At 36.2% G+C, this 26,443-nt stretch overlaps 3 protein-coding genes across 42 annotated transcripts in view; 1 reads left to right on the plus strand and 2 right to left on the minus strand.

Annotated features, from left to right (window-relative positions):
• Window positions 1-9,070: 9,070 nt before the first annotated feature.
• On the minus strand, window positions 9,071-13,939 carry LOC143200100 (protein-L-isoaspartate O-methyltransferase domain-containing protein 1). 2 transcript variants are annotated; one of them, XM_076410419.1, is made up of 9 exons: window positions 13,576-13,939; window positions 13,021-13,480; window positions 12,811-12,970; window positions 12,659-12,756; window positions 12,307-12,606; window positions 10,462-10,567; window positions 10,156-10,404; window positions 9,902-10,098; window positions 9,071-9,753 (listed from the first exon to the last, which is right to left on the minus strand). In XM_076410419.1, exons 2-9 carry the CDS (start codon window positions 13,460-13,462, stop codon window positions 9,593-9,595), a joined length of 1,713 nt encoding a protein of 570 aa, XP_076266534.1. In that variant the 5' UTR covers window positions 13,463-13,480; window positions 13,576-13,939; the 3' UTR covers window positions 9,071-9,592. The 2 variants fall into 2 exon arrangements, with proteins under 2 accessions (XP_076266534.1, XP_076266533.1); XM_076410418.1 differs by having other exon boundaries at window positions 9,857-10,098.
• l(3)mbt (lethal (3) malignant brain tumor) lies at window positions 12,104-20,055 on the plus strand. 2 transcript variants are annotated; one of them, XM_076410377.1, is made up of 7 exons: window positions 12,104-12,241; window positions 14,811-17,008; window positions 17,070-17,298; window positions 17,356-17,495; window positions 18,801-18,972; window positions 19,031-19,253; window positions 19,318-20,055. In XM_076410377.1, the coding sequence occupies exons 1-7, from the start codon at window positions 12,235-12,237 to the stop codon at window positions 19,844-19,846; spliced, it is 3,498 nt and encodes a 1,165-aa protein (XP_076266492.1). In that variant the 5' UTR covers window positions 12,104-12,234; the 3' UTR covers window positions 19,847-20,055. The 2 variants fall into 2 exon arrangements, with proteins under 2 accessions (XP_076266492.1, XP_076266493.1); XM_076410378.1 differs by lacking the exon at window positions 12,104-12,241 and adding an exon at window positions 14,362-14,483.
• Window positions 20,056-20,796: 741 nt separating this feature from the next.
• Window positions 20,797-26,443, minus strand: part of LOC143200095 (phosphatase and actin regulator 2) — an 82,767-nt gene continuing 77,120 nt past the window's right edge. For 27 of the 38 annotated variants that reach the window (XM_076410388.1, XM_076410387.1, XM_076410384.1 and 24 more), the window contains 7 exons: window positions 26,407-26,439; window positions 25,598-25,834; window positions 25,414-25,541; window positions 25,176-25,356; window positions 25,021-25,116; window positions 23,779-23,915; window positions 21,960-22,161 (listed from right to left, as the gene is read on the minus strand). In XM_076410388.1, the coding sequence (XP_076266503.1) occupies window positions 23,807-23,915; window positions 25,021-25,116; window positions 25,176-25,356; window positions 25,414-25,541; window positions 25,598-25,834; window positions 26,407-26,439 (784 nt within the window). In that variant the 3' untranslated portion in view covers window positions 21,960-22,161; window positions 23,779-23,806. Of the gene's footprint in view, window positions 22,162-23,778; window positions 23,916-25,020; window positions 25,117-25,175; window positions 25,357-25,413; window positions 25,542-25,597; window positions 25,835-26,406; window positions 26,440-26,443 lie in introns of all 38 variants that reach the window. The other 11 variants (XM_076410385.1, XM_076410412.1, XM_076410416.1 and 8 more) reach the window with 3 other exon arrangements.

A 26,443-nucleotide genomic window follows, 5' to 3' on the forward strand; every position in this document is an offset into this window, starting at 1 on the left:
AAAATTATAATAACTTATAACCATAATGTACACTAAAGGTATACACTTTATATAAGTTCGTATGGTTTTGTTCGCTTCAATCCCCTGACATCCTGCACGATGTCCAGCTGTTATATTGCCTCCACGTTAATATGATTTAGTAATCTTCAATCGTGTCTTAAGGCGAAATCTTGGATAACTTCGCAAATCCATATGATTTCCAGGTCATCGTGCAGTTCTTTGTTGGTTACGTAGCGATAGGCATTGGCAATTTATCGAGGAATCCTCAATTATAAAATTATAATAACTTATAACCATAATTTACACGAAAGGTATACACTTTATATAAGTTCGTATGGTTTTGTTCGCTTCAATCCCCTGACATCCTGCACGATGTCCAGCTGTTATATTGCCTCCACGTTAATATGATTTAGTAATCTTCAATCGTGTCTTAAGGCGAAATCTTGGATAACTTCGCAAATCCATTTGATTTCCAGGTCATCCTGCAGTTCTTTGTTGGTTACGTAGTGATAGGCATTGGCAATTAATCGAGGAATCCTCAATTGTAAAATTATAATAACTTATAACCATAATTTACACTAAAGGTATACACTTTATATAAGTTCGTATGGTTTTGTTCGCTTCAATCTCCTGACATCCTGCGCGATGTTCAGCAGTTGTATTGCTTCCACGTTAGTATGATTTAGTAATCTTCTTTCGTGTTTCAAGGCGAAATCCTGCACAACTTCGCAAATCCATTTGATTTCCAGGTCATCGTGCAGTTCTTTGTTCGTTACGTAGCGATAGGCATTGACAATTAATCGAAGAATTTTGTTTTGACAGCATTGGATGACTAGTTGATTTGAATTTTTAGTGCAACCCCATATTTGCACTTCATAGGTCCAAATCGGCTTTATAATTGTCTTATAAATCAACCTCTTTGATTTTAGACCAAATTAAGAATATCTTCCGATTAACCAGTATATTTGTTTTGGTTCTAATGTGTTTTGCTTTTTGTTTAAAATGATGTTTTTTAAGATATGTGTCCAAATTAATTGTATAAAATCAACAGCATTTCGTACATCATTGGCAAAAAGTGTTATGGTAGCACTACAACATGTTTTCCTTCTCATTTTTTTCTAGTTAAAAAGAGAACATATAATTAAACTAGCCTGGAAAAGTCGTTCGGTTGCCAAATGTCTGCAAAATTCTTCAAAACATTAGTGATAACTGTTAGTATGGAAAGTACCCATATAAAACTTAATACATCGTTCTTCATGTTAGAAAAAAAGATCCAGAAAGAAAGTAAGAAAGTGGTCAGCAAAGGCTATAGTTGTGGATTGACTTTTATCTTTTTTTATTTGAAAAAGTTGTTTTGCAGATACGACAAATGTATAGAATGTTTAGATGCATATATCAGGTAGCAAAAGAACAAACTAAGGAGAAATACAGTGATATTAAAATAACTTTACAGAGAAACACTGTAGCGAAGGAGACAAGAATTAAACATTAAAGGTAAATACTAAACATAAAAGGCTCTCTAATGAAAATAAAATGCATTACTTGAATATACATATGTTAATTAAGTGGATTAGGCCTCCCAGGAATACCACTACATAAAAAAAACGCGCCTAAATCGTTACCTCATAGGTGGTGTGGATTAAAATCAATTATCTTTGATAACAATATTTTTGTTTAATTATTTTATTTAGATTACAATTTTGTTGTATGTCAGAGCCAAAATTAAAACTCAGAGTTGACGCGGTAACATTACGACACTTTGACGTCATCAATTCAGATGACGTGAGTTCACTGTTTTATTGAACGCACTCTGTGAGACAGTTATAAGTTAAGCCCAAAATGTCTATCATATCAAATTAGGATAAAAACAAATAGATTATTAGTGATAATCTACTACCATAAATTGCTATGACAAATAATAAAAATATGTTATAACTAAAATCACAAACATAAAGCTCGTATATCACAAAATTGTGACCAATATGACTGTAAAAGTAACGCCTATAAAAAGCAATCATTCGAATAACAATCTCTGAGATAGCCGAGAAAAAAATATGTATATAATAGATAGCAATCGTCCAATATCGGGGAACGAAAAAATAATAATAGATACAGCAAGTTTGATAAGCTGACGACCTATTTCGTCTTACGCTTATTCTTGGTATATTTTTATAAATTCATGGCTTCATACTGTCAACTATCACGCGATCCGAAGAGGCCGACATCATGTGCACCGTGGGAACCGCAACAGACGACCTATACCACATATAATACACCTAATGTAAAATTAAAAACATATATCCGCCATATCCATTAGAGAAATTGGTATTTTCCGTAAAAAAAAGCGGAAATGTATATGTTCACGACAGATATAGCGTCAAGTTGGCTATAAACCCAAACCATTCAAAACTGACAAGTAAAATAAATGACATTGACACTAAAAAAGTTTTTTTAGTTATCAGACACAACCCGACAGTTAAAATACAGAATGACCCACAAATTCCATAATTGTTACCTTTAAAAAAACAACAGAATGTGTAATAGTAGTAAATCTTCAATATTTAATAAAATATAAAAGTCATGAATCACGTCAAAAAAATAGGAAACGATAAATTTTTGATCAACGTTAAAGGCTGTCATTTACCAAGACCGAGGGTGGCGTGTTTTTTGCCCTGTTTTCGACTTTTTTTAACAACAACTAATAACACGGCATAATAACCTTGAATATTGAATGAAATTAAAAAATAAATCATTCTGAACCCAGTCGTTTAGATACGCCAAACGTAGGCCTGTAATAATCCCCGATAACAGACATATGGCGCCATCTAGTGCCATTTCGTTGAGGTTACAGATTTGTTGCAACATTATTACAGAATACTGTATCATCCAAAGGTAACCTATGTTAGTGTAACAATTAATTTTGTTTTTGTTAATTATGAATACTTACCCTGCTTGTTGAGGGTACAGGGGTGATTTTCCTGGGCACGATGACCCTCTTGGACGGTTTCATTTTCAACAGTTCTTCGATAGAGTGACTATTTCGTTTTGATTTCGAGTTCATGTTAAAAAAACTGCCTGAAAATAAATAATAAAGATACAATTTATAATTGATTTTTTATGATTATATATATATTTTTTAAAAATCTACACTGAGCAGGATTTATGATGAAATGGCGAAGGAAAATAAATAATAATCATAAATAATCACTTGAAAGAAATGGTGTGGTTTTTTTTATGAGTTAAATAATAGATAATTATGAGTTAAAATGGTATTCTTGATATATATATAGAATTTAAAAGAATTTTGTCGCAATTAATTAATATATACGTTGGTTTGAACAAAATGGCGAAGGAGCTGTGAAATAAATAATAGGTGTTTTATTGAAAAATAACCATTTGATTATATAGGTCAGGTAAGTACCGACCACAATACATCTCGGCAGTTGCAGAACGAACTGAAAATGACGAAAATAGCGAACCGGGTCCGGAAAACGCAAAAGTTTTCCCTTCGGAGGGCGGGGTCTGTCCGAAGCGACGCAGATCGATACCTTATTAGGAAACTTTTCGAGTAGTTGGAAAACTTTTATAAACAATGGGGGGACGGTTTGATATTCCGGAAGTAAACAGCTGAATACTGATTAAAAAGGTAGGATTTTATTTGTATGCCCTGGTCGGTGTTTCGCCCGTAAAAATTTATAATCAGTCATCGTCCGCGACGGGCCTGGACCCGGCGACATGTTTCTTTACGGCTTTTACTATTCAGTTGCGGTAATTTGTTGTCTCAGAACAACGTATTTGCCGAGAGAATATTAATTAAGGAGATCCTTCGCCATTTCTTCAACATTATTTGTTTTTGTCTTTTCTATATTTTCAATAAAATCTGTACATGCTTAGATCAATATTATGTCATTTTGTATGAAAATTAAAGGGTTATCAGGCCGAGGAGTGCGTGGTAGCCTAGCCGTGGTTCACAATGAGAAATTTTATAAAAGCAAAACTCCGTTCGTCTTTGAAATCGCTCATTGTTTGCCGATGACAGCCATTGGAATGATAGAAGCACCAGCAACTTAATGGGAATCAGATGCTATTATTCATCACACACAAACAAACCAAACCCACACCTATACCAGATAGACATTGAACAGATAAAATACATGATGTTGTCTACCCCAGAAATTTGTGCGGTATAACATCCATGCATCCATGTAATTTTATTAATCACAAACCTATCATATAATCTATCCAAAGTAGCAGTGAACTTACGACATCAAGATGTATAATATATTGCCTATTTCAGTTTGTAAATTCGTTTTAATAACAAACAATATTTTCCATCTCATTTTATTCCAGTTAAAAAGAGATATAATGCTGTCTGATACGTCGTATATGTAACCTAATCAGCCTGCAAAAGTCGTTCGGTTGTCAAATGTCTGCAGAATTCTTCAAAACATTAGTGATAATTGTTATTCTGGAGGGTACCCATAGAAAAACAAAGATTCCAACAAGTGATCAACAAAAGCTGTAACTATAGATTGGCTTGCAAAACATAAATTAAGTTTTGAATATACCATATTGAAGAATGAAGTTTTCACAGTGAGTGAAATTGTCACTTGGTAAAAATAGATGAAATGTCTGATTGTGTTTTATGTAATTCATTTTCTTAGAAATAGGCCATATGGTCACAGAGTGTAACGTCTTCCTCCCTATCACTAATTATAGTGATTCAGTCAAATCGAATTTTTATGGATTGTGGTAAAGAATTACTACAGTAGATATACAGGCTAAGAAAGATATACAGGCACAAACTCTTTCGATATGTAGAAAGTATTACACTAGCTACAATAACACCCTTCGGTTTAGATGAACTCACAGAATGAGACACACAGAAGAAGGCATTGATAAATGGTGGAATTGTAAACTAGTGTTAGATTGGAAATTAACTTATTAATTAAGTTATTGACTTGAATAGTGGCTCAAAATATGACAGTAAGTGAATGAAAACTTTCTGGTTGTAGGATTCTAACACAAAGCTGACAATACCAAGACAGAGTGATGAGAGTGGAAAATACTAAATAATTAATACAGAATAACTGTAGAAAATACTGTCAGTATGGTACTGTAGAGTGTTAAAGAATTATGTGTATAGATATGTGTGTAATTGTTCAGAATATATCAGATATGGTAAATTAATTAGAAAGAATGCAGTGACTAAATCTATTCTATCAAGAAAAATCTATACAGGTGGTAACAGAAGAAACTAAGAAGAAATATAGCGATATCAGAATGATTTGACAAGAAAACACAGCAACAAAGGAGTCAAAAACTTAATAGAAAAGGTAAACATGTTCTCCAATGAAAATAAAATATACTACTTGGATGTACAATTATTGAACATATGTGGTTTAAAAGAGAATTCAATATAAATAAAATAAAATAAGTCGAACCTATAAACTATTGCGACTATTGTTTAATTAACCGTTGTTTAAGTACTTCGATAATAGATGCATTAGATGTACTGTAATTTTGAAATAAGTTATATTTTATAACATTCTTGTTTAATTATTTTATTTATATTAGAATGTTGTTATATATCGAGGATAAAATAAAGTAAAATGTGTAAAGTGTCAACTAAATGTTAAATGCGGCAACTCTACACCGTTTTGACGTCATAAATTGAGATGACGTGAGTTCACTGCTACTTTAGAGAGGCTATAGCTAAATTCTTTAGTTTTGATACATTTCGTTTAGCTAAGATATTACATACATACATACATACATGTATATATATACATATGTATATATATATATATATGTATATATATATATATATATATATATATATATATATATATATATATCCTACTACGTGAAACAGTCAAAAAAAAGTCCTGAAAAAAAGTTTCGGAGCCTGCTATCGACTTTTTGCAGGCCCAGCTCACCGACAGAGAAAGGAGGAAAAAAAAGAGCAAAGTTGGAAGAAAGTTTGGAGAAGTTTACACCGAACCGGGGAGTCGTAAAACTCCCTCCAACTCCAGGAATAATAAAACGAAAATACGATTTCATTATATCCAGCCTCCATTTTTTCCCTCCCGCGCCCCCTATGTACCCCCAGACCCCCCGCGCCTCTCCTCCGTCCTCCCGGGCCCATCGTACCGGCATTTCGCTTATTATCGTAGCAGGTGTATTAAAAATATGTTTTTATGATTATCGTACTTATATATCTCGTACATACATATATAGTTAACGACCAATTAATGACAATATTAATCGATATCCTAAAAAAAATTCAACTAAAATATAAATCCAAGCAAGCATTGAAAACAATTATTTTGAACTATATCTAAACTATATCTCAAATGATACAAAAATAACACATAAGTATAAAAACAAAGTAGTAATACTATAATAACTTTCATGAAAATATTATTAACAATACATAAGCAAATACAAAACAAAAAAGCAAAATAAATCCTAAGTAAGCTATGGAAACAAATTCTTAAGACCATATATCAAATGAATCTATCTACACGTCATCAGGTGATTTCATAATTTATATACAGAAAATTAAAATTTCTATTTATACATCAGTCAACATATTAAATTAATAAATTATAATATATTCTTAAATATTAGTTATGTTGACAAAAATATTATAGCAAATTTAATAAAAAGATAATATGGTACTTAAAACAACAAATATATTACATAAAGACATAAATATAATCCAACAACAACATGACAATCATAAGTTATTAAATTACGAGTACAACAAAATTCCAAACTATATGTAACAAGTGTCATGTATATTTGAAAGCTTCCTCTATAAAAACTTCTCAGCTGTTATTTTCACACGTATTTTATTCACTACCTGGTGTTCGAAACAAAAAAATCGCAACTAAAACAAAATCAATTCAACAGAAGAAACAAATGCTCTAATCCAAGGAAATAAATCATAGTAGGCTGTCGAAACAATAGCCGCAAGGATTTATTTACGTATCTCGAGTGGTTTTGGCCGCACGTCGTTCACGTCATCTTAAACATAACCTATGAAAACATAAACAGGCTTCGTCCCTTTTACAGCCTACTATGCGTGCATTCCAAAAGTTTCAAACTAGTTTTACCTGAGTGTGGGACGGTGCGAAACGTCGGCAAGGTGTTGAGGTGAAGTCTCGCGACGCGTACAATCACTATTTGCGAGTTAAAGAAAGTTGTAAGAAGTTGGCGGAAAAAAAGAGGTAGATATTCGCGATTAAAAACTTTTCAGACACCGGACTCGAGACCTTGCGGGCGACGTTGCCGCTCCTCCCCGCTCGTGTAACCGGGAACTTTGTATTTATACAAAACTTATCGTGTCTTATACTTATTATTATGTTATATATAGCTCTCTCTGTATATTGTGTATTAGATTGTAACCCTAGTTATATTAAACTGCATTTTATTTTTTCCTTGTTACGAAAAAAATATGTTGTACTAGTTTTGTAGCTGGTCATGGCAACTATATGAAAAACTAATAAAAAATGCCATCATCAATATTTACTCACACTTATTCCAATAGCCCTAAAAATGTTTAAAACTATAGAATTTCCGATATCCTCGTCGATATGACACGATCTGGCAACAGGGCGCAATGAGCGTATGCCAATATGGAGTTGAAAGTTAGAGAATAAAATTTGTAGTATGCGCAGAGCCGTGTAAAATCAATAACCCGGAGGAACTTAGAACTGTTGTTTGGTTCTTATCCCGTGTTCAAAGTAGTTTGTAATGACTTTGAAAGGGCGCAAATAGATGCGAACTTAGTTTATGGACGTTTAGTTAAATAAATAACAAAAAAGACGGATTCGTCGTGTTGCAGTTTTTATTAAAACTTGCAATAAAGTTTTTTTATTTTCTCTGATTATTAAAATGATTAATTTGTTTGAACCCAGTTGTTAATTGAAAATTTTAATGTCATTTACATAAATCTTTAATTGTTAATCTAGAAAAAAATTTAATTAAAATTATCCACTGTATTATTTTGCCTTTCCTATTTTTCAATATGTGAAATATATTTATTAGTAAAATGTAACGTCAGATAATTCTGTGGCATATTAATGCTAACCTCCATAATATTTATATTTCATAGTTACATAATACACAATTATAGGTTATGTTTATAATATTTATTTTTGGCTCAAGAAAATAAACTTAAACGAAAGCTATCATATTTATCATTTATAAACGATAAATTACTAAGAAAAATAAAATATTTAATACCACTCATTGAGAAAGTTATGAATATAGTCATAACGATGATAAAGTTGCAGTTCTGATTATTTTCTAGACTGCATTGTGTCGTATCTTTAAATCAGTCCGGAATAAGTGTCAAGTACGTCATGTGTTTATCTTCCTTTGTCTCATCGGCATGCTAGATTAATTAATATTATTGATTTGTTTTTAATTAGCCCTAAGTAGTAGATCTTTTAAAAAACTACGTTTAATCATATGAACTTGTTTAATATCAGAAACTAATTAGATTATTTCAATTGATCATGCCTTGCTAGTTGTATTTCTCACACAACTAATTATAATAACAAGTCCATTAGTCATAGAACAGTACTACATACGTAAAACTTGGCAACCCCGTATCTTTAGAAGCTTTCTAGTTCTGATTGTATCTAAAATAATAATAATATATTTGTCTAAAAAAACTAGCGACCCTATATCTCCGTAATATATTTTGGCCATCATTTTTCAGGGCCTATTAATTAACTGTCATGCCAAGAAGTAATAATAATAAATACGTTGAACTGCTTTTGTCTCTTATTTGTCATGGCCTACCACCTCTACCTTATTTTGTAAGGACTTATCATTGCCTTTATTTTCTATAATCTGTCAGTTAAAAATTTTATACATTGATTTTCTCAATAAAATTTTAACCATTGTTTTATTTATTATGTCCTAGTAGATATGAATATACCAAAAAGCAATTATACAATCATTCTTGTCTCTTGTTTATCATGGCCCACGTGTATTATTATATTATTTATTTTCAATGTTCATAATTATATAGGCGAAATAAAATACACACTAATAACTTAAAAATACTCTTTATTTTGATGCAACCAAATTACAATAGGACACAACATATCAATAGTAATAATAAAATATTTTACGTACACATCATGTTCAACTAAACCGTATGAATCGTTCCTAGCCAGGATGTTGCCTGAATGGGCGTAACGGATACAAAAATAAGGTCGATTCCAAGACCGATACGAAACGAACGTTGGTTTTCATTCAAGTATAAAATATCTAGAGTGGTATATTCATAGTAGCTATGGATCTGGCGTCGGTCTAAGAAGAACAGGGAATATCGGAATACCGAAAGTATTTCAACGAGATCGCGGCGAATTGTAGCGGACGATTTGAGCAAGTCGAAGATTGAGAAATGGATGACTGTTGTTTTCGTTGGATGCGAAGCAGTGGTTTTGACACCGCGTACAGTTATCTTGTACAGTACGCTTGATATCAAACCACACCGTTCCCTTATTCTTCTTAAATTTAATATTATCATACAGACAAAACAACGAACTGTATATCAATGCGTTTACATTTAGAAATCCCTATAGTAATTCAAGTACATCTTCAAGATGGGCGGCAGGGGCAGCTCTTGGATCTTGGCCCTCATGTGCTGTGTGAAGGGGCTCTGGTACATCTTCATCTCGCTGACCGCGAATCTGGACTCCTCTTCCGTGTCGAACTCGCTGCTCGTATCTGAAATAAGAATGAGTTCACGAGAGATATACAACACCACCCAAAAATCGTCAGTCCTCTGTCGAGGTGGTTGAGAATCGCTCCCTGAGCCCGACTAACTAACCCTCATTGTTCTCGATCCGCCTAAACTTCGATATAGGTCGTGTACCTCGTTTTTGGCGTTTCTCTGAGCCGGAGGCCTGTTCCTCGTCGCAGCTGGAGATGGCTTCCAACCTCATACGGTCCTCCTCGTCGGAGGAATCCTGCGCTTCGATTATCTCGTCACCCAGGCCACTGTCAGTCTTTTCCCGCTTGCCGTTCTTCTTACAATCGTTGCTTGTGCCGGGCTGGGGCTTCAGGACGGACCTATAACACAAAACCTATCGTTGAACACCCGTCATCCGTTTAGAATTGACATAGTACCGTTGGTCATCCCCTGGGTCCTCCTCATCATCTTCGTCCTCCTCCTCTTCGTTCTCCGCATCGCCCTCAAGCTCGTCCTGTTCGGGACTGGACCTCTCCTGACGTAACACCTCCAGAACCTCCTCGATCACGTCGTTGATCTCTTTGATCGTACCCAGCTGTTCTTCGTCGTGATTTTGATTATCATTGGGCTCTATATTAGAGTGGTGTTCTATGACGGCTCGAACTTGTTGAGGTACCGACGAATCACTGTTAAATACATGAAAAATAATCAGTTGTAAAAAATACAATGTAAAAAAAGTTCACCTTTGATTCGAATTATCTTCCGTGGTATTATCAGTCTCCATTAATTCTTCATTGATTCTTAAGCTCAGATTCCTTCTGGATGAGTTGAAATTCTCTCTATCCCCGCCTGAGTATAAATCAATCAATTAGATCAACATCAGTCAAAATGACAAAAGCAGTAAACATGAGTTATACGAGGCAAGAAACATTATGTAAAGCAAAAACAAATTTAAGGCAAAACTAGCAGTGTACAACTACGAACAGAGTAGAGGAATATGAAATGAGCAAATAAGAAAAATAAAGCGATGGATCCACATAAAATGTAAAAGAGCAAGTTTTTAATTGTAATTGTAGCCCTTGGAAAGAAAGGGGATTAAGGAGGAATATGTGACAACGTGGCAGGAAATTGACATTCTACAAAACCAACTAAAGAAAAAAAAATAGCACTAAGTCAAGCAATACAAAAATGCCAGAACAGGTTTGAATCAGATCAATGATAAACTCCTAAAACTACATCTGCAATTAAGTGAAAATTGACTCGAGGGCTGTTAGATGAGATGGTACTAAAACATCAACAAACAACTCTCTTACGGACCATCCCAAAATACTTTAAGAATATAATACAAAAGATGTATAAATAATAAAATTAAAAAAAAAATTTAAATTCAGTGGTAGAATCTGAGATTGGCTAAATAATTATTTTTTCCATCGTCAATATTATTTAGTATGTTTAAGAATCACATATTATAAGTAACATAAAAATTAAAAACTTCCAAATGGAAGAATTCCAATAACCAAAGAAAAATATACTGAGAAAAACAAATTTAGCACTCAGTGAAGAAACAGCTGAAGTGAGTTCAGCACACACTGAAGTGAACAAAATAACATAAGCAGTTTAGATCAAATTAACGATAAACTCCTAAAACGAAATCAGAAATTAAGTAAAAATCTACTTGTATAAGAAGAAGCACATCTAAAAGGAGTTGAAGATGGTACCAAAACGTCAACAAACAAATAACTGTCTTCATACGATCCATCCCGAAGTACTTAAAAAAAATATCTAAAAAAAGAAATTAAAAAAAATATATAAAATTCACTAATAGAATTTATACTTGCTGATGAAATAATAAAGATAATAAATAATAAAGATCTGTGTAGTGACAGATCACTGATTACTAAATATAATGAGCAACATTGAACGACAACGGCAATTTCTATTTACCATAACCGCAGTAAAGGTAATGGATAACCTTTGTTCAAATGTTCAAATAATATAAAATAGCAAAAACAGTAATAAATAAAAACAAACAAAAAAACTTTACACCAATAAAAATTGAAAAAATAATAAATCAGAGAAATTAGGAATAGGAAATATGTGCAGTCGCAGATTCACTGATTAATATACTTGATGATAATACAATTACAGGATTAATAATACATATTATCTTTTTGTAAACGTTCAAAAAATATGAAATAGTAAAACGGTAATAAATTAAAACAAGCAAAAAGCTTTTCGCCAATAAAAATTGATTATTTCACGATAAAGTATTCTGGAGACAGATACAATTTGGGATTCACAATACTTAAGTCCCCCAGGTTATTGTCAATTTCTAATAAATTTGACAACACCGCCAGTAAAAACATTTTGGACTAGATAACAGCATAACGTTATCATGATCCAGTAAGCACTGAGCTACCTTGAAAAAAGAAGAAATATACACAGATAAAAGTTTAAACTGTGAATCTGGATTTGTGCAGGTGTTAAAAGTAGTTCAGCTTTACGCAAGAACTCGAATGATCGGTAAGTTGTAGTTTTAATTGATATCGAAAATAATTTTAAAACAAATTAATACGCTAAAAACTCACTTGACCCACGTCTGTTCATTCCCAAGAAAAAACTGAACACTCCGTCGTCGTCCCTCCGGAGTGTGGCACGACCGGCGTTTCGATTCCGGTCGCCCCCTAACCGGACCTGTCTCTCCTCTTCCGAACTGTCTTCGTCATCGAACAGAGGCACCACCAATCGTTTCAGTACCCGCTTCCTCTTCGGTTCCTTGGCTGGGCGCTGACGCTTGACCGGAGGGTGCTCGATTTCTATATTTTTGCGTAAAATGTTTCTCACCACGGACCTGCACAAAATCTGAAGTGGCAGCGGTTCAACTTCAACTGAAACGAGAGAGATTTACAGGCTGGTACCTCTAAAATTGGTAAAACATACTGGGATATATGGTTTCTTGAGAATCCTCTGGAGGTACAATCAAAGAGGCAAATGATACAGGCAAAAGGGTTTTTGTTCTCCAATCTGTGTTGCTCATTCTAAAAAACAATCCTTTTTATGGATCATCCTGTTAATCTATACCAGATAATGACCTTTTAATTTGTAATAGTTGATCATTGATGGGCATTACCAGGATTCCGCCCACTTTGATTAAATTCATCATGTAGTCCTTGTATTTTTCTGGACATCCAGCACCGCAATATATTCGATCATACAAGCCGGCATATTCACTGCTCAAACACAAACAACTCCCTGAAAAACATGTAGTGAAGCATACATAAATAAAAGGCGATATAAAGTACCTTGAATAAATTTTGGTTCACAGAAATCATACTCATCCAAAGCACCTGAGTATTTTTTAAAGTCTTCCAGTTTCTCGTTAGCATACTGTATGACATCTTCGTGTACCTCGACTCCGTGGTTAACGCCATTCGTGCCCAAAATCAAACCAACCATGGTGCTCAAATAGCCCGTGCCAGAGCCCATATTTAAAAAAGATAAACCAGGTGACAGACACAACCCTTCCATTACCTCTGAGTAGATACATGGCGCTGACATATGTAGGTTTCCGCTTTTCCAAGCCAAGTCTTTATAGGCGTTCTCCCTCGCTGCTGGAAGAAAATATTCAGCTCTATCAACAGCCCGGAACACACGCTCGATCTGTGAGCTCTTGATGTAGTCCGCTTCGAGCAAATTGTCAATAAGATCGTCATTATTCTGACCAGAACTCACGGCTCCCCCCATTTTTCCAACTGTATTCAACTACAAAAATGAATACAAGTCACACGAAGTTATTTTAAGTGAACATTGGCACAACTACGCCACAATTCAAAATATCATCTTTTCAGGACGCTTACCTAATGAGTCCTAAAAGCACCATCTACAATAAACAAAAAAACTATTTACGCAATAAGCTGTACCCTTCAAAAGACGCTCTGAAGCCAACTTGACGAAATATTAAAAGTAAATCAAGCTACTTTTTCTTGTTCTGGTAGCGCAAAATGTTAAAAAGAAACTAGACGTCAACGTCAAAATAAACAGCTGTTTACCTTGTTTGGATAACAAAATACATTGCTGTGATTTTATCTAAAAACCGCAAAATATGGAAATAATATATATTAAAAAAATATAGGTTTTCTTTTTAATTCGATGATAGAAGTTTAAAAACTCTTTATAATTAACATTAAGGGCCTCTTTACAAATAAGTATAAATTTGGCAACAATGGGAAAAGGGAACAACAGTCGGCGCTTGCGTATAATTCTGCCATCTTGAATTGTCTTCGACTGAGAAATATAATTTCAGTATATTAATTACGTTTCTGTAAAAGGACAAAAAGTCCTCTGTAAAACCAATCAGATATGCATAAAGTAAATATTGAACCAAGAAAATTAAATTAGTCGACATGAAGCAACGCCATCTGAGAATTATTTTGTAACGGCTTCGTCTTTCGTTTATTCGTCCATTAATGTATCTTGAAGTTATTCGCAATACTTTTATTTTGTTTGGATAGCATATCTTTTCGAGAGAGGTATTTCCACGATAGATTTCGAGAGAAAATTGAGGAATTCAAATAAGCCTACAAATACTTTTCAAGCGGCGGGAAATCAGCCTCGTTCCCCTCTTACCCCACTGAAGTTTTATGCTTTAAGCGCGTGCGTCAACAAAATATTGGACGGATTATTCTTTAGGTATTTTGACGAGAGTTTTGTTTTTCACAAATTTAAAGTTTTTAATGGAAATTATTAGTTCAGGGTAGAACAACAGGTGAGTGAGATTTATTAAATTTTTTTCATTGATTTCGCATCAAAGTTTGGTCCATTCTGTTACTAAATTTAGGCATTTCATAAAAGTTTTGTAGATGGACATTTGGTAGCAAGGACTTTGCGATTTTTCTGTATCGGTCGCTGTTAATTGTAATGTATATGGAAACAACTTAATTACGAAAAATTAATGAAGACGAGTGTGGTTTTCTTCGATCCCTAAAGCCTTTATGATATTTTTTAGTGTGAAATGTAAATAAGAGATATTATGTTGTCCTGATAATAAAAAATCATTGTTAGGAGCCGATAACGTAATATTTTTTTGTTTCAGATATGGCTTCGTCGTCAAATGAAGAAGGTAAAGCTAAACAGGCAGACGCCACTACAAAGATACAAATTGGTAGCAGTGCAAAAATTGTGATCGAGAATAATTCTGATGACATAACTATATCAAAATGTGAACAAAACTGTGTTAATCAGGATGTTGCTGGTAATACAAGTCAGAATTCTGTGGCTTTAAAGACAAAGGTCCTACCTTTAGTTTACCAAGTTCCTTTTGGTAGTGTGAATTTCAACAAGGCCAGCAACAACAATTTTATTTTTACTCCCATCACAACTGGGTACATGAACAAAACAGCTCCCAGCAAGAATGTGATAATAACACCTGGAAGAAGCTCTTTAGTTTTACCCAAACAACCTTTAGCTATTGTGCCTGCCGGAGCCAAAGTGCCTCCAACGTATCTGACTATGCTGAAAAAAGTGCCCAAGCCGACAGAGTTCCAAACAGATGGTTGTAAAATTACTGAAGGTTTGGTGGTGAGCCAAAACGGTTTTGCATCTGCTGGTGCAGCCTCACAAAAGATTCTGTTAACCCCTATGCCCAAAATACAGTCTAATAGGCCTCCGGTGACCGTCACCACTAACTCTGTACATCCAAAGATAGCAGTTTTACCAATGCCTGTGCCCCAGAATGATTCTAAAATTTACAATTTCCAAATATCAGATGGTAAGATCCAATATTCTGGTTTCAATAATCCATTGACCATCATGCGTGAATCAAAAACCAAACAGAATAGCAGTGAGGACCAGGTAGAGATTATACCGGAAAAATCTTTGGTTTGCAATGAATCACTGGAAGTAAGCCCAGAAAAAAATGATATTAGCAACAAGACTTATGAACTGTCCATAGCAGAGGAATCACTCAGTAATCAAAGCGACTGCAGGTTAGTAGTGTCTTCAGTAGATAGTAATTCGTCCAGCGAAAACATGAACAACTCCAACTCGAATAAGCAACCTTTGAAATTCTCCCATGGTGTATCGATCTTGAAGAAGAACTTCATCAATAATATATTCCCCGAATCGAAGAAGACGGAGCCTTTGGTCCCAAGCACTGCCAGCAAAGAAAAAGACCTCGCTGGGGTGAAGCCGGTCAACGGTATGGAGGACAGCATCGTCGTAGCGGTACCCAGCATACCGGCGGCGTCGAAACCGGAAAAAAGCCGGCGAAAATCTCAATTCAGTTTCAGAAAGGACTTCGACGATATGGAAATCAGCTTCATAGATGCCGACGTGGAGCCAAAGGTCGAGGAATCGAAGCCTCCCATCGAGACTAAGACGGAGAAAACGACGAAATCATCCGACGGGGACCAGGAGATGGACCCGAAGAATATTTTCAACTTCAGCGAAAGTGACGTAGACGCGGCCAAATTGCTCGAGTGGGACGACGGCATCGGCGTGTTGCCCGGCAGCAGCTTAAAGTTCATAATGAACGAGTTCGGCATCATCGAATACTTGCAAGATGAGGATTACCAAAAGATCCAGGAAAAAAAAGTCAAGAAGGCGAAGGAGAAGGAGGATATGGAGCGGGAGGTCCACTGCTTGGAGTGCGGTTGTTACGGTATCTTGTCCGACTTCATCAGCTCGAGCTTCTGTAGCATGACCTGCCAGGAAGCCTGTTTAAACATCACCAGGAAACCTCCCGATATATCGGGCGGGAAAAAGGGAGCCAAGAGAAAGTTCTGCAAGAGCAAGTCGGATAACGACATCAAGGAGGAGAGCGGAGACGAGGACGACGTCTCCAACGACATGCCCACGGACAAATTCTCCTATCCCTGGGCTTGCAAGAAGAAGGGCTTCTCCTGGTCGAAGTATCTGACGCACGTTAACGCCAAGGCAGCGCCGCTGAAGCTGTTCAAGGATCCCTTCCCCTACACGAGGAACTGTTTCAAAGCAGGGATGAAGCTCGAAGGCGTCGATCCTCAACATCCCTCGTACTTCTGCGTGTTGACGGTAGTCGACGCTGTTGGATACAGGATCCGACTGCATTTCGACGGGTACTCAGACAACTACGACTTCTGGGCGAACGCCGACTCCATGGACGTGTTTCCCATGGGGTGGTGCGAGAAATACGGTCATGTGCTGCATCCTCCGCCGGGATACACCGAGGAAAACTTCAACTGGGTGCAATACCTGAGGGTGACGAAGAGCACGGCGGCTCCGAAGCATTTGTTCGCGAATCGAGCGGGCCAGGTAAGATCATCCGTTGTTTTCTACTGATTGACTATGAGATTATTTACGTTGAACGTTTCAGGCCATCTGTCCCAACGGATTCAGAATAGGAATGAAGCTGGAGGCTGTCGATAAGAAGAACACCTCTTTAGTTTGCGTGGCGACGGTGAGAGACATGATGGATAACAGATTGCTGGTGCACTTCGATGGCTGGGACGACATCTACGACTATTGGGCTGACCCCACTTCGCCCTATATCCATCCAGTGGGTTGGTGTGACCAGTACGGGCACAACCTGACACCTCCCAGTGGTAAGTGAAGCGCTCCGTCTCCGTCATCGGCTCCGTACTCACGTTGTTTTTGTTTAGATTATCCAACCCCAGAGACCTTCACGTGGGAAAAGTACCTGAAAGAGAAAAAGGCCGTGGCCGCTCCCGTGAGGGCCTTCAAGCAACGATCTGCCTGCGGCTTCAAGAGAGGCATGAGACTGGAATGCGTGGATAAAAGGGTAAGTGACATATGACACCTTATAACAGTGGTGAAAAAATTATTTAGGTCCAGAAAAAAACTCATAATGCTTACTAGATTTTTATTTTATTTTTTTCTAAGTAGTTATATAAAACACACTAATGCAAAACATTATTGAGCTAGCCAATACTAATCAGTACATAAATATATCAGTTTTTTATACAATATCAGTGGTGTCATATATTTTGATGCCAGCGAACAATCAATAATCAATAAGAGCCAGTTCTGGGATATACGGTGAAAAAAAAAACAATTCGAAACACCATTCGTTCTTCATCGACTTTTGACACGGTACATGGTCATGAAATATTGACCCATGTCATTTGAAGGTTGAGACTACCAATCTTGTATGAACAGTATCAGGCTTCCAGTATATATATATATATATATATATATATATATATATATATATATATATATATATATATATATATATATATATATATATATATATATATATATATATATATTGACAATATTAAAAGTCTTGTACAAAAGGCCCCAAGTCCAACTAAATGAAATAGCAGGCGATGACGACTTTGTTTGGTAGAACAGTTTAATAGATACGTTAAAGAATATTGTGAAGATCAAAATTCCAATCTAGAAGGCTGATAGGTTTAAAATTTGAAGTATGTGAAAATTAGTTCAAACAGCCAGCGGTTGAAAAAATGCTACTCTAGCGACTCCTGACGAGGTTTGATGTTGATGTCAAAAGAAAATGTACAACATGAGTTGATTATCGATTGCAATAGAATTAGAGAGCAGATTGTGGATGTTATCAAGATTGGTAGCTATTCGGGTTTAGAACCTCTTTAAGCTTATAAGGCCCCATTCCAGAAATTGCAGTTAAAAAAAAATATATTAACCAAAATAGAAATGACTCTTTACTACAACTATTTAAGAAGTATTTTTCTATCTAGCATAGAGACAGAATGTAATAATTTTACGTTAGACACGCTTTTTTGCACTTTACTAAATATATAATGAATCTCATGCCTAACATATATAATAGCTTTGTTGAAAACATTATATTAAAACTGGAGTATTCTTTGTATGATTATACAAAAGGCTATGTCAGTATCAAGAAAACAAACATTTAGTCATTTACTGTTACTTTATTTAAGGTTAGTTTAACAATGTTCCAATTCTATGTTTTTATTAAAACCGATTAAAAAATGGTTTTCTTTATTGCCTTTTGATTGTGATCTCCTGATATTCCTCTAAAATGCTCTGAGTAATCACTAAACTGTCATAACCAATCGGAATTCATCTTTGGTTTTTTTAGGTTCCTCATTTGATAAGAGTAGCTACAGTTGATGACGTAAAGGAGCATCAAATTAGGATACATTTCGATGGTTGGCCAGACCGGTACAGTTACTGGGTGGATGACGACAGTCCGGACATCCATCCAGTTGGGTGGTGTCAGAAAACCGGTCATCCGATGGAACCGCCTCTGAGTAAGTCTCGAGTTACAACTCTGCCCGACGCGTGTTAATCCATCAATCGTTCTTTCAGCACCCGATGACGTCTACGATTTTCTGGAATGTCCCACGGTAGGATGTAGAGGTGAAGGACACACCCTGGGTTTAAAATACACGACTCACTCGGTGCAAAAATACTGCCCCTATGCCGAAGTGAACATCGACGCGGATAAGATACTGCCGGACCGATTACTGAGCCCCGATAGGAGCCCGGAAGCCAAGATCCCTGTATCTCGCGAACCCAAAGATTACAAGTTGTAAGTACCATCACCTAGTTAGGAGAATCACAACGATTTCACCGTGTTCTATTTCATTTATCAGGAAACCGCGTGTGGGCCGACCACCCAAATGGCTGAAGGAGCTGGAAGCGTCCAAAATCGAAATCGTTCAAGAACCACCCGAGAAACGACCGAAGAGATCCAAGAACTCCACGCCCGTCAAGTCGAAGAAAGACAAGGCCGACGACACGGATGATAACAAGGACAACGATCAGGAACTGCTGATGGCCAAGGCACAGAAGCTGATCGAAGACTCCCAGGTGCTGCCCGCCGAGAAGGAATCCTGGCGGCGGCATTCGACGTTCCTCGGCGAGTACGTCTCCACCGGGGACAATCCCTGGGACTGGACGCCGGGCGACGTGGCCGAGTTCGTGGCCGGCATCCCGGGCTGCGATACGAAGACGGATCTGTTCATCGAGAACGACATCGACGGAGAGTCCTTGCTGCACCTCAGCCAGTGCGACATCCTCCAGCTGCTCCACCTCAAAGTCGGCCCCGCCGTGAAGCTGTACAGCAGCGTGGTGCTGCTACGGCACAGGTTCAGCGATCGCAACGCCAAGAACCAGCTTTAATCGTGATATTTTTCCTAGATTGTTGAAGTTTGAAACAGTGACCTTATTTTCGCGTCCTTATTTCGTTGTTTACTTTATGTTTCGCGAAAAGTATCTTTATTTTTCCATCGTTATTATCTTTATATATAATATATATATATATATCTATATCGAGATAAGTATTAAGATTGTACTTTATATTTATATATTAAAAATTCTTTTTTACCAAAGCACGTTTTTTATTTATAAAACCTTACCTTTAGGTTTTCTAAATCAACAATATTGTTCAACTGTAACTCCTCATTAAAAATAATAAAAGCGGGTATATATAAATCATACTGTATATATAAAATATATATGCAATTAAACAATCACCGCTGTATCATCGGTTGCATCACAACTACAAGAAAAATTAATTTTTGGTTAAGTATCGCTCGGTAAGTGGAAAAAAAATTTACTTTTTCATAAGTATTTTATTAAGCCATCCAAACACATTAGCATATTCTATTAAAAAAACACTGTGACAATTCTATCATTTATCTTTATTCTATAAATGCTCGTTAGAGATTTATTTTCGTCCATCGCAAATGTACTTACCTCCCGTACAAAAGAAATAAAACTGAAAACTCTCTTATTTCAATGTCTTATTTATTTGGAAGACATTTCCTTTCATGAATATAAATTAATTTCATACGAATACAATGTGGTAAATGTTACATCATAGAACATAGTTTATGTTTTGCTCTCATTTTTTTTAATAAGCAATCTATTTATTTGGGACTTTTTTATTAGTTTACAAGCTCCTTCGGTTCATCGAATCACAACAGTAAAATTAAAACTTATGTCAAGGGATGGCATTTGTCATTTGTTCTCTCATAAAAGAATACATTACAACTAGATCGAATGAAAATTAAAAAAAAAACAGTACAATAAAAAGGATAAATAAACTGCTGGAAGAAACCTCTTCAAAATAGTTATTCTACATTTATTAAAATAATAAAAAATATAGCGTAACAGAACAACGTTTTTCACTTATTCAAACCAGTATTTTTAAATGTTTATAAATTGGCTAAAATATACAAAATTATAATACAATATAAAAGATTGTTATGTATATATATAGGCTTGAATCGTAATTACAATAATAAATAAAAGTGCTCATATTCCTTCGACACGTGGCGTGGAGAAATACGTTAGTTTGTTGGTAATTTTTTTTGATTCAACATTGTTCCAAACCTGGATATGTTATGTACAAATATAATCGTTTAGAATGTTACAAGGGAAACATCTTGAGGAGGCGGAGGGGAGGTTGGATACAAAAATACGTGAAAAAAAAACTAAGTCAAAATCAGAAGAACGCCCTTCTCTGCATACAAATTTCCAACAGCGAAAGAAATATCATCTTACGTATATATATATACAGGGTGAAGGGAATGCCCTGCGCCAATTTGTTTAATCCTTAAATTTAGTTGTTTACCTTACATGTAAATGTCACTATTAAAAATGGTCTACGGTTTGTTCCATATAAATAGTTTATTTAAAAAAAAATTCTCTAGGTTGTGGTCTATATTCAGTTCACCAAGAAACGTCTGAAATAAGATTGTCTTTTATAGTTTGTTCGCACCCTGGTAGCAGGAAACTTAAAACAAAGTGTGCCGTGAACTTGCTCGCAAATTCGACTGGTTGAAACGAATGCCTCTGTAGCTACAGGCAAAGGAAAAGGCTGAACGAATCAGACCACAGGATCTAACAAAAAAAATCGCGATAATATCTACGCAAACGATTGCACTCCGGTGATGTGGTCTCGCTCTCCACCAACGTTATCCCGTCTCGAGGAATCTCGCCAATCATCGCATCGACCGTCTCTTGTTTCTCGTTATCAGCAATATGTACAAAAACGACAATCTTATCGATGGACGAAACAAAAGAAAAACTATCTTGTTTGCACGTTCTCGCTCACACACACACACACACACACTCTCACACTCCGGATTCATGAAAACGTTGTTTTTTCTCTTCTAAATGTTTTGTTTTACTTCTCGTAATACAAAATAACTTATGTACATAAGAAACAATTATTACATCTATTTACACAGAACTGTGTAAGGATATCATCTCTCGTAGTTTGAATAGATTTTGTTCACGCCGGGGTGAGGCGTGGCGCGGCGTTAGGGGGGTGGGGTGAGAGGGGAGTAGCGGGGCGAAGGGATAGGGGGAATCTGGTACCATTTTACTAAGCGATTATGGGGGAAATAATAAAATCTACATATACGTCCATCACAGAAATTTTGTTTTCTTCTAATTTAAAGCCTTGCAATTGTCAAGGCCTATGGAATCTGAAAAATAGAACAGAATAACGTTATTAGTTTAATTGTGCTCGCTGATGTTTGACCTTTTAAGGGTGTATCAACCAAGAGACCATCAAATTTGGGGTTGTACCTTGAAAAATAGATACACCCTTAAAACATTTGCATATTAATTATATTGTGATATATTAGGTACATAAAAAAGTAATCCACATATTTTTTTAATTACATTAGACTTATAAATTAGTTTTAAAGGATTTTCTTTTAATTCGAAGTTTTATCGTGAAAAATCGGCATAATATATTTTATTCAAGGTACTGTTCATCGATAACAACTACTTTTTCCCGTCTTTCAAGTAATTTACGGATAGCATTTCAAAAGAACGATGTACCTTTTGAAGCTATCCACGAATCGACACATTTTTAGAAGAAGGATCAAGGTCTGGAGAATACGGAGGACGGGGTAGCAGTTCTCATTTTAATTTCTGTTTCAAGTACGTTTTCACCACGGTTCTGCAACATGTGGTCGAACGCTGTCATGCTGAAGAATAACATTATCGTACCTTTGCTTGTGTTTCACACAATGCTGGACTAGTTGATAGTCGACAGTCATCCCCATTGATGGTTTCATCGAGTAATGCCGTCAAATCCTCATCTTCAAAATTTTCTGGCTACCCAGAATGCTCTTTGTCTTTGGTGTCAAAATCACCACTTTTAAAACGTCGAAACCACTATTCGCAGGTTGATATCGACGGAGCATGCTTGCCTTAACTTTCACACAACATTCGATGACCCTCAGCCGTCTTTTTCTTCAAATTCAAATAAAAAAGCAAAACTTCCCACAAATGGGATTTACTTGGTACAAATTCAGACATTTTTAACGCACCGAATTTTTTTTGTTTACATTTGGACGAAATGACATACTGAAAAGTGAAGCCTCTCAGTAAGGCCTGAATCCAACGCGATTTAATACACAGTAACGCCATATGTTGTAAATCCTTTAAAATTACTTTATAAGCCAGATATTTCGTCAATATATAAAATTTCGAAAAATAATTACTAGAGTATTTTTTCAGGTACCCATATAACGCCCGTTTGATTTTGAAACGGGAATTATTACCAGTGTGATATCAAAATAGAATGAACATGACCGGTACAATGTACCTATACTAAAATTGTCTATAAGCAAATAGAAACTGGATACTCGTGTGTGTATGGTGATGTAGTCGTAACAAAACAAAAGAAAACCATAAGTTAGTAATGCTACAGCACAAGTATGGCAACGAGGAATGCAGATAATAAATGTTGTTTCGACATAAGGTGCTGGTAGTAGTAGTTTCGGATCATTTTCCATGGGTTCAGAGGCGGGTGCGAGATAAATTGTTCCAAAACCAACAAAAAATCGAAAATAAAGTCACAAATTAAGCTTCAGACGTACAATAGTTGATTGGCGCAAAGTATAATCCTCGGTCGACATAACGCTGGTGGGAAATCTCTCTCATCCACGTTCTCGTTAGTTTATATCATCGAATGTCCCTTCATGAACCGATGCGAGAGACTTCACCGAAACCAACCAAGCCCGTTATGTCCACCGATCGTACACTTTGCTCGGTGAGTAAAGAAAACGGTGTTTCGTTTGCCAACTTACATTGTCTGGACTTTATTTAAACGAAACGTTATCCAACTATGTAAAACATATTTTGTTTAAAATTTGGTTTAAGGGGAGCTCGTGCGCGTATTACCACTCCCGGCCTATGGACAATTTTAGTGTTTATTTTGTAATATCTGAAAACAACATTCGGCATCACAAAACGTTTTTCATCGAGGAATCTTCTCGTTTTATTTCAACGATACATCGTAGGTTTAATGCCTTTTTTGTTATGCGACAGTGTTCGTTAATTATTAGGTTCGTTTACTGTGGATTCTAGCACTCATACAGTCAACGTTGGAAAATACATCACAGCTCCGAACCTGTCCATGTTAATTTGATTAAAACTTAATTATATCACTTGACGGATACCCAATTCCTCAAGCAAAATCAGCTGAGTACCTCGGCGTTCGTATTAATGGTAGGTTAAATTCGAAACATTATATAACACAGGAGATAGGACACAAAATCAAGCTACAGTAGCTTGATTTTGTCGGACAATTTGTCGGAAAATATTCTAAATTTTAACTTAAATTAAAGAGATTGGTTAATCATAAGGCCAATTTGGATGTATCTAACTAGTAATCCAACGTTGGCAAAACAAAGTTCTACGATTAATTATCAATGCTTATCGCTACGTAACCAACGAAAAAATGGATTACGAAGCTATCCAAGATTTCGCCTTAAAGAATGAAATAAGGTTATTAAATCACTAACGTGGAAGAAATACAGGTACTAGGCAATACGTAAGAAAACAGAAGACTAAAGCGAACCAAACCACATGAACTTGAATTCACATTGTACTTGAAGATTTTGCATTATTAAAAACACACAGCACAAGTGTGGAAATGGTCAGATTTTACGAGATAACAGTTACACCTAGTTGAAAAACCATATGAGTAACCCAAACCTCGGACATACACACAAAAAACAGTCTTGGATCGACCTGGAAAATCGCCAGTAAACAAACCTATAATCACATCGACGGTACCTCCGTTCGATCGACTATTCGTCTTAAAACTGTATTATGAAAAAATCAAGGCCACCCCTGCTGTTCGTACCGATATCATTAAGTCACTCAATAAGTCCCGAGTTTGAAGATGGTTAATTGGTTTAGATTTGGTCACCTCTGATTACCAGTTCGGCTCAAAAGATGTTTGGTTCGAAGTTAGGGTCTGGAGTTATTGAGCAACGTATATACAGAAAAAAAAAACGGTTAAGGATCGAAATAATCAACTTTACCTAGTTAAATGCCGACTGTCCTCGTGCACATCCATCTCGGAGCTCTTAAATTCGTTCAGTTCTTTCCTTATGGCTGCTTTGTCTTTGGGTGTTAACCTGAAACCGTAACACTGCGTTGTTTAATGGTCCGAGACGAAGATAATCATAACAATCACCTGGTCCAAGGCTTGTCGGCCCTCCTATCATAATCGTGGGCTTGCGTTACCTCAATGTAATCATTAAACCTTATGATTTTCTTCTCTTTCAGTTCCTCAACCGTCGGCCTAAAGCTCAACTTCCTCAATAGGAACCTCTTCTTCTCCTCCTTCTGTTTCTTTTCTTCCGCTGGGCTTTGCTCTGTAATAACAAACACGTCCAGTAGTAGGGCTTCGCTCAGAACACCTCAACTCTTACTTTTCAGAATATTTCGCTCCTCCAGCTCCTCCTGGGTGGGTCTCATGCTCAGTCTTCGAATCAGCCTAGCTCCGATGGCTTCCTTCTCGCTCTGCCTCTCGTTCTCTGACTGTATTTGAAGAATATTTCTGGAAAATCGGTCGCGTCAGGACAAAAATACGACCCGTGAGGGCGAGGAAGTTACCTGTTGATTAGTTCTTGGCGGTCGGGGCGTAGGGATAGTTTCAGGGATAGGCTTTCCTTGCGGGCGATCTTGAGAGCCAACCTGCTCTCCTCGGAGAGGCCGCTCTCCTCGTCTCGGTAGTGTATCGGCCCGTCCGCCGAATCCGAATCGGTGTCGTCCTCCTTGATGACGTACGGTCTGGTGTTCTCCTTGTTCTCTATGGTGCATGGTAATCCTATGGCGAACTTAGCCTTGGAACTGAAATGGTAGCGCTTTATTATAGTATACACCAACCCAATTATGGATATATGGTGGTAGAGATGATTTGATTATAGTATATACGAACTATATGTATCTTTAGATCATTTTCTCCATTCTTATTCAGTATGAAATCTATATTTTATTTCATTCAGATTGTAAGTATCAAATTATCCCTACCTAATGGTACATGGTAAATGTTGCACAATTTTTAAATGAGAAAACATCCGCAGAGAAGAGTGAAGACTGTCATAAATGAATGAAGTACTGGTTCATTTATGATGGGAGCGATGCGTACTATACTGATTATCCGAAAAATATTTTCCTCGAGCTCAAAGGAACTGGTTATTGTTTGCAAGACTCGAAAACACTGGCAATATTTGTTATTCATGAATGCCAGGCAGGCATAAGAGGAGTCTAAATAGTTTCATATTCAAGGAGAGGATATGGAAAAGCTGTGTCTTTTAATATTCATCCAGAGAAAGAGGACGAAAATAATTCTCGGATAAACCCAACTTACGATGTTCTCAAAAAGGCAACAAAAAACACTTTCAAAACACACTCATATTTACCATATTCTTATCCTAGGCCTCGACAATGGCCTTCTGC

The sequence above is a fragment of the Rhynchophorus ferrugineus genome, unplaced genomic scaffold, assembly GCF_030347505.1.
Source record: "Rhynchophorus ferrugineus isolate W39M unplaced genomic scaffold, kcgeb_rfMv2 rfM7, whole genome shotgun sequence".
NCBI lineage: Eukaryota > Metazoa > Arthropoda > Insecta > Coleoptera > Curculionidae > Rhynchophorus > Rhynchophorus ferrugineus.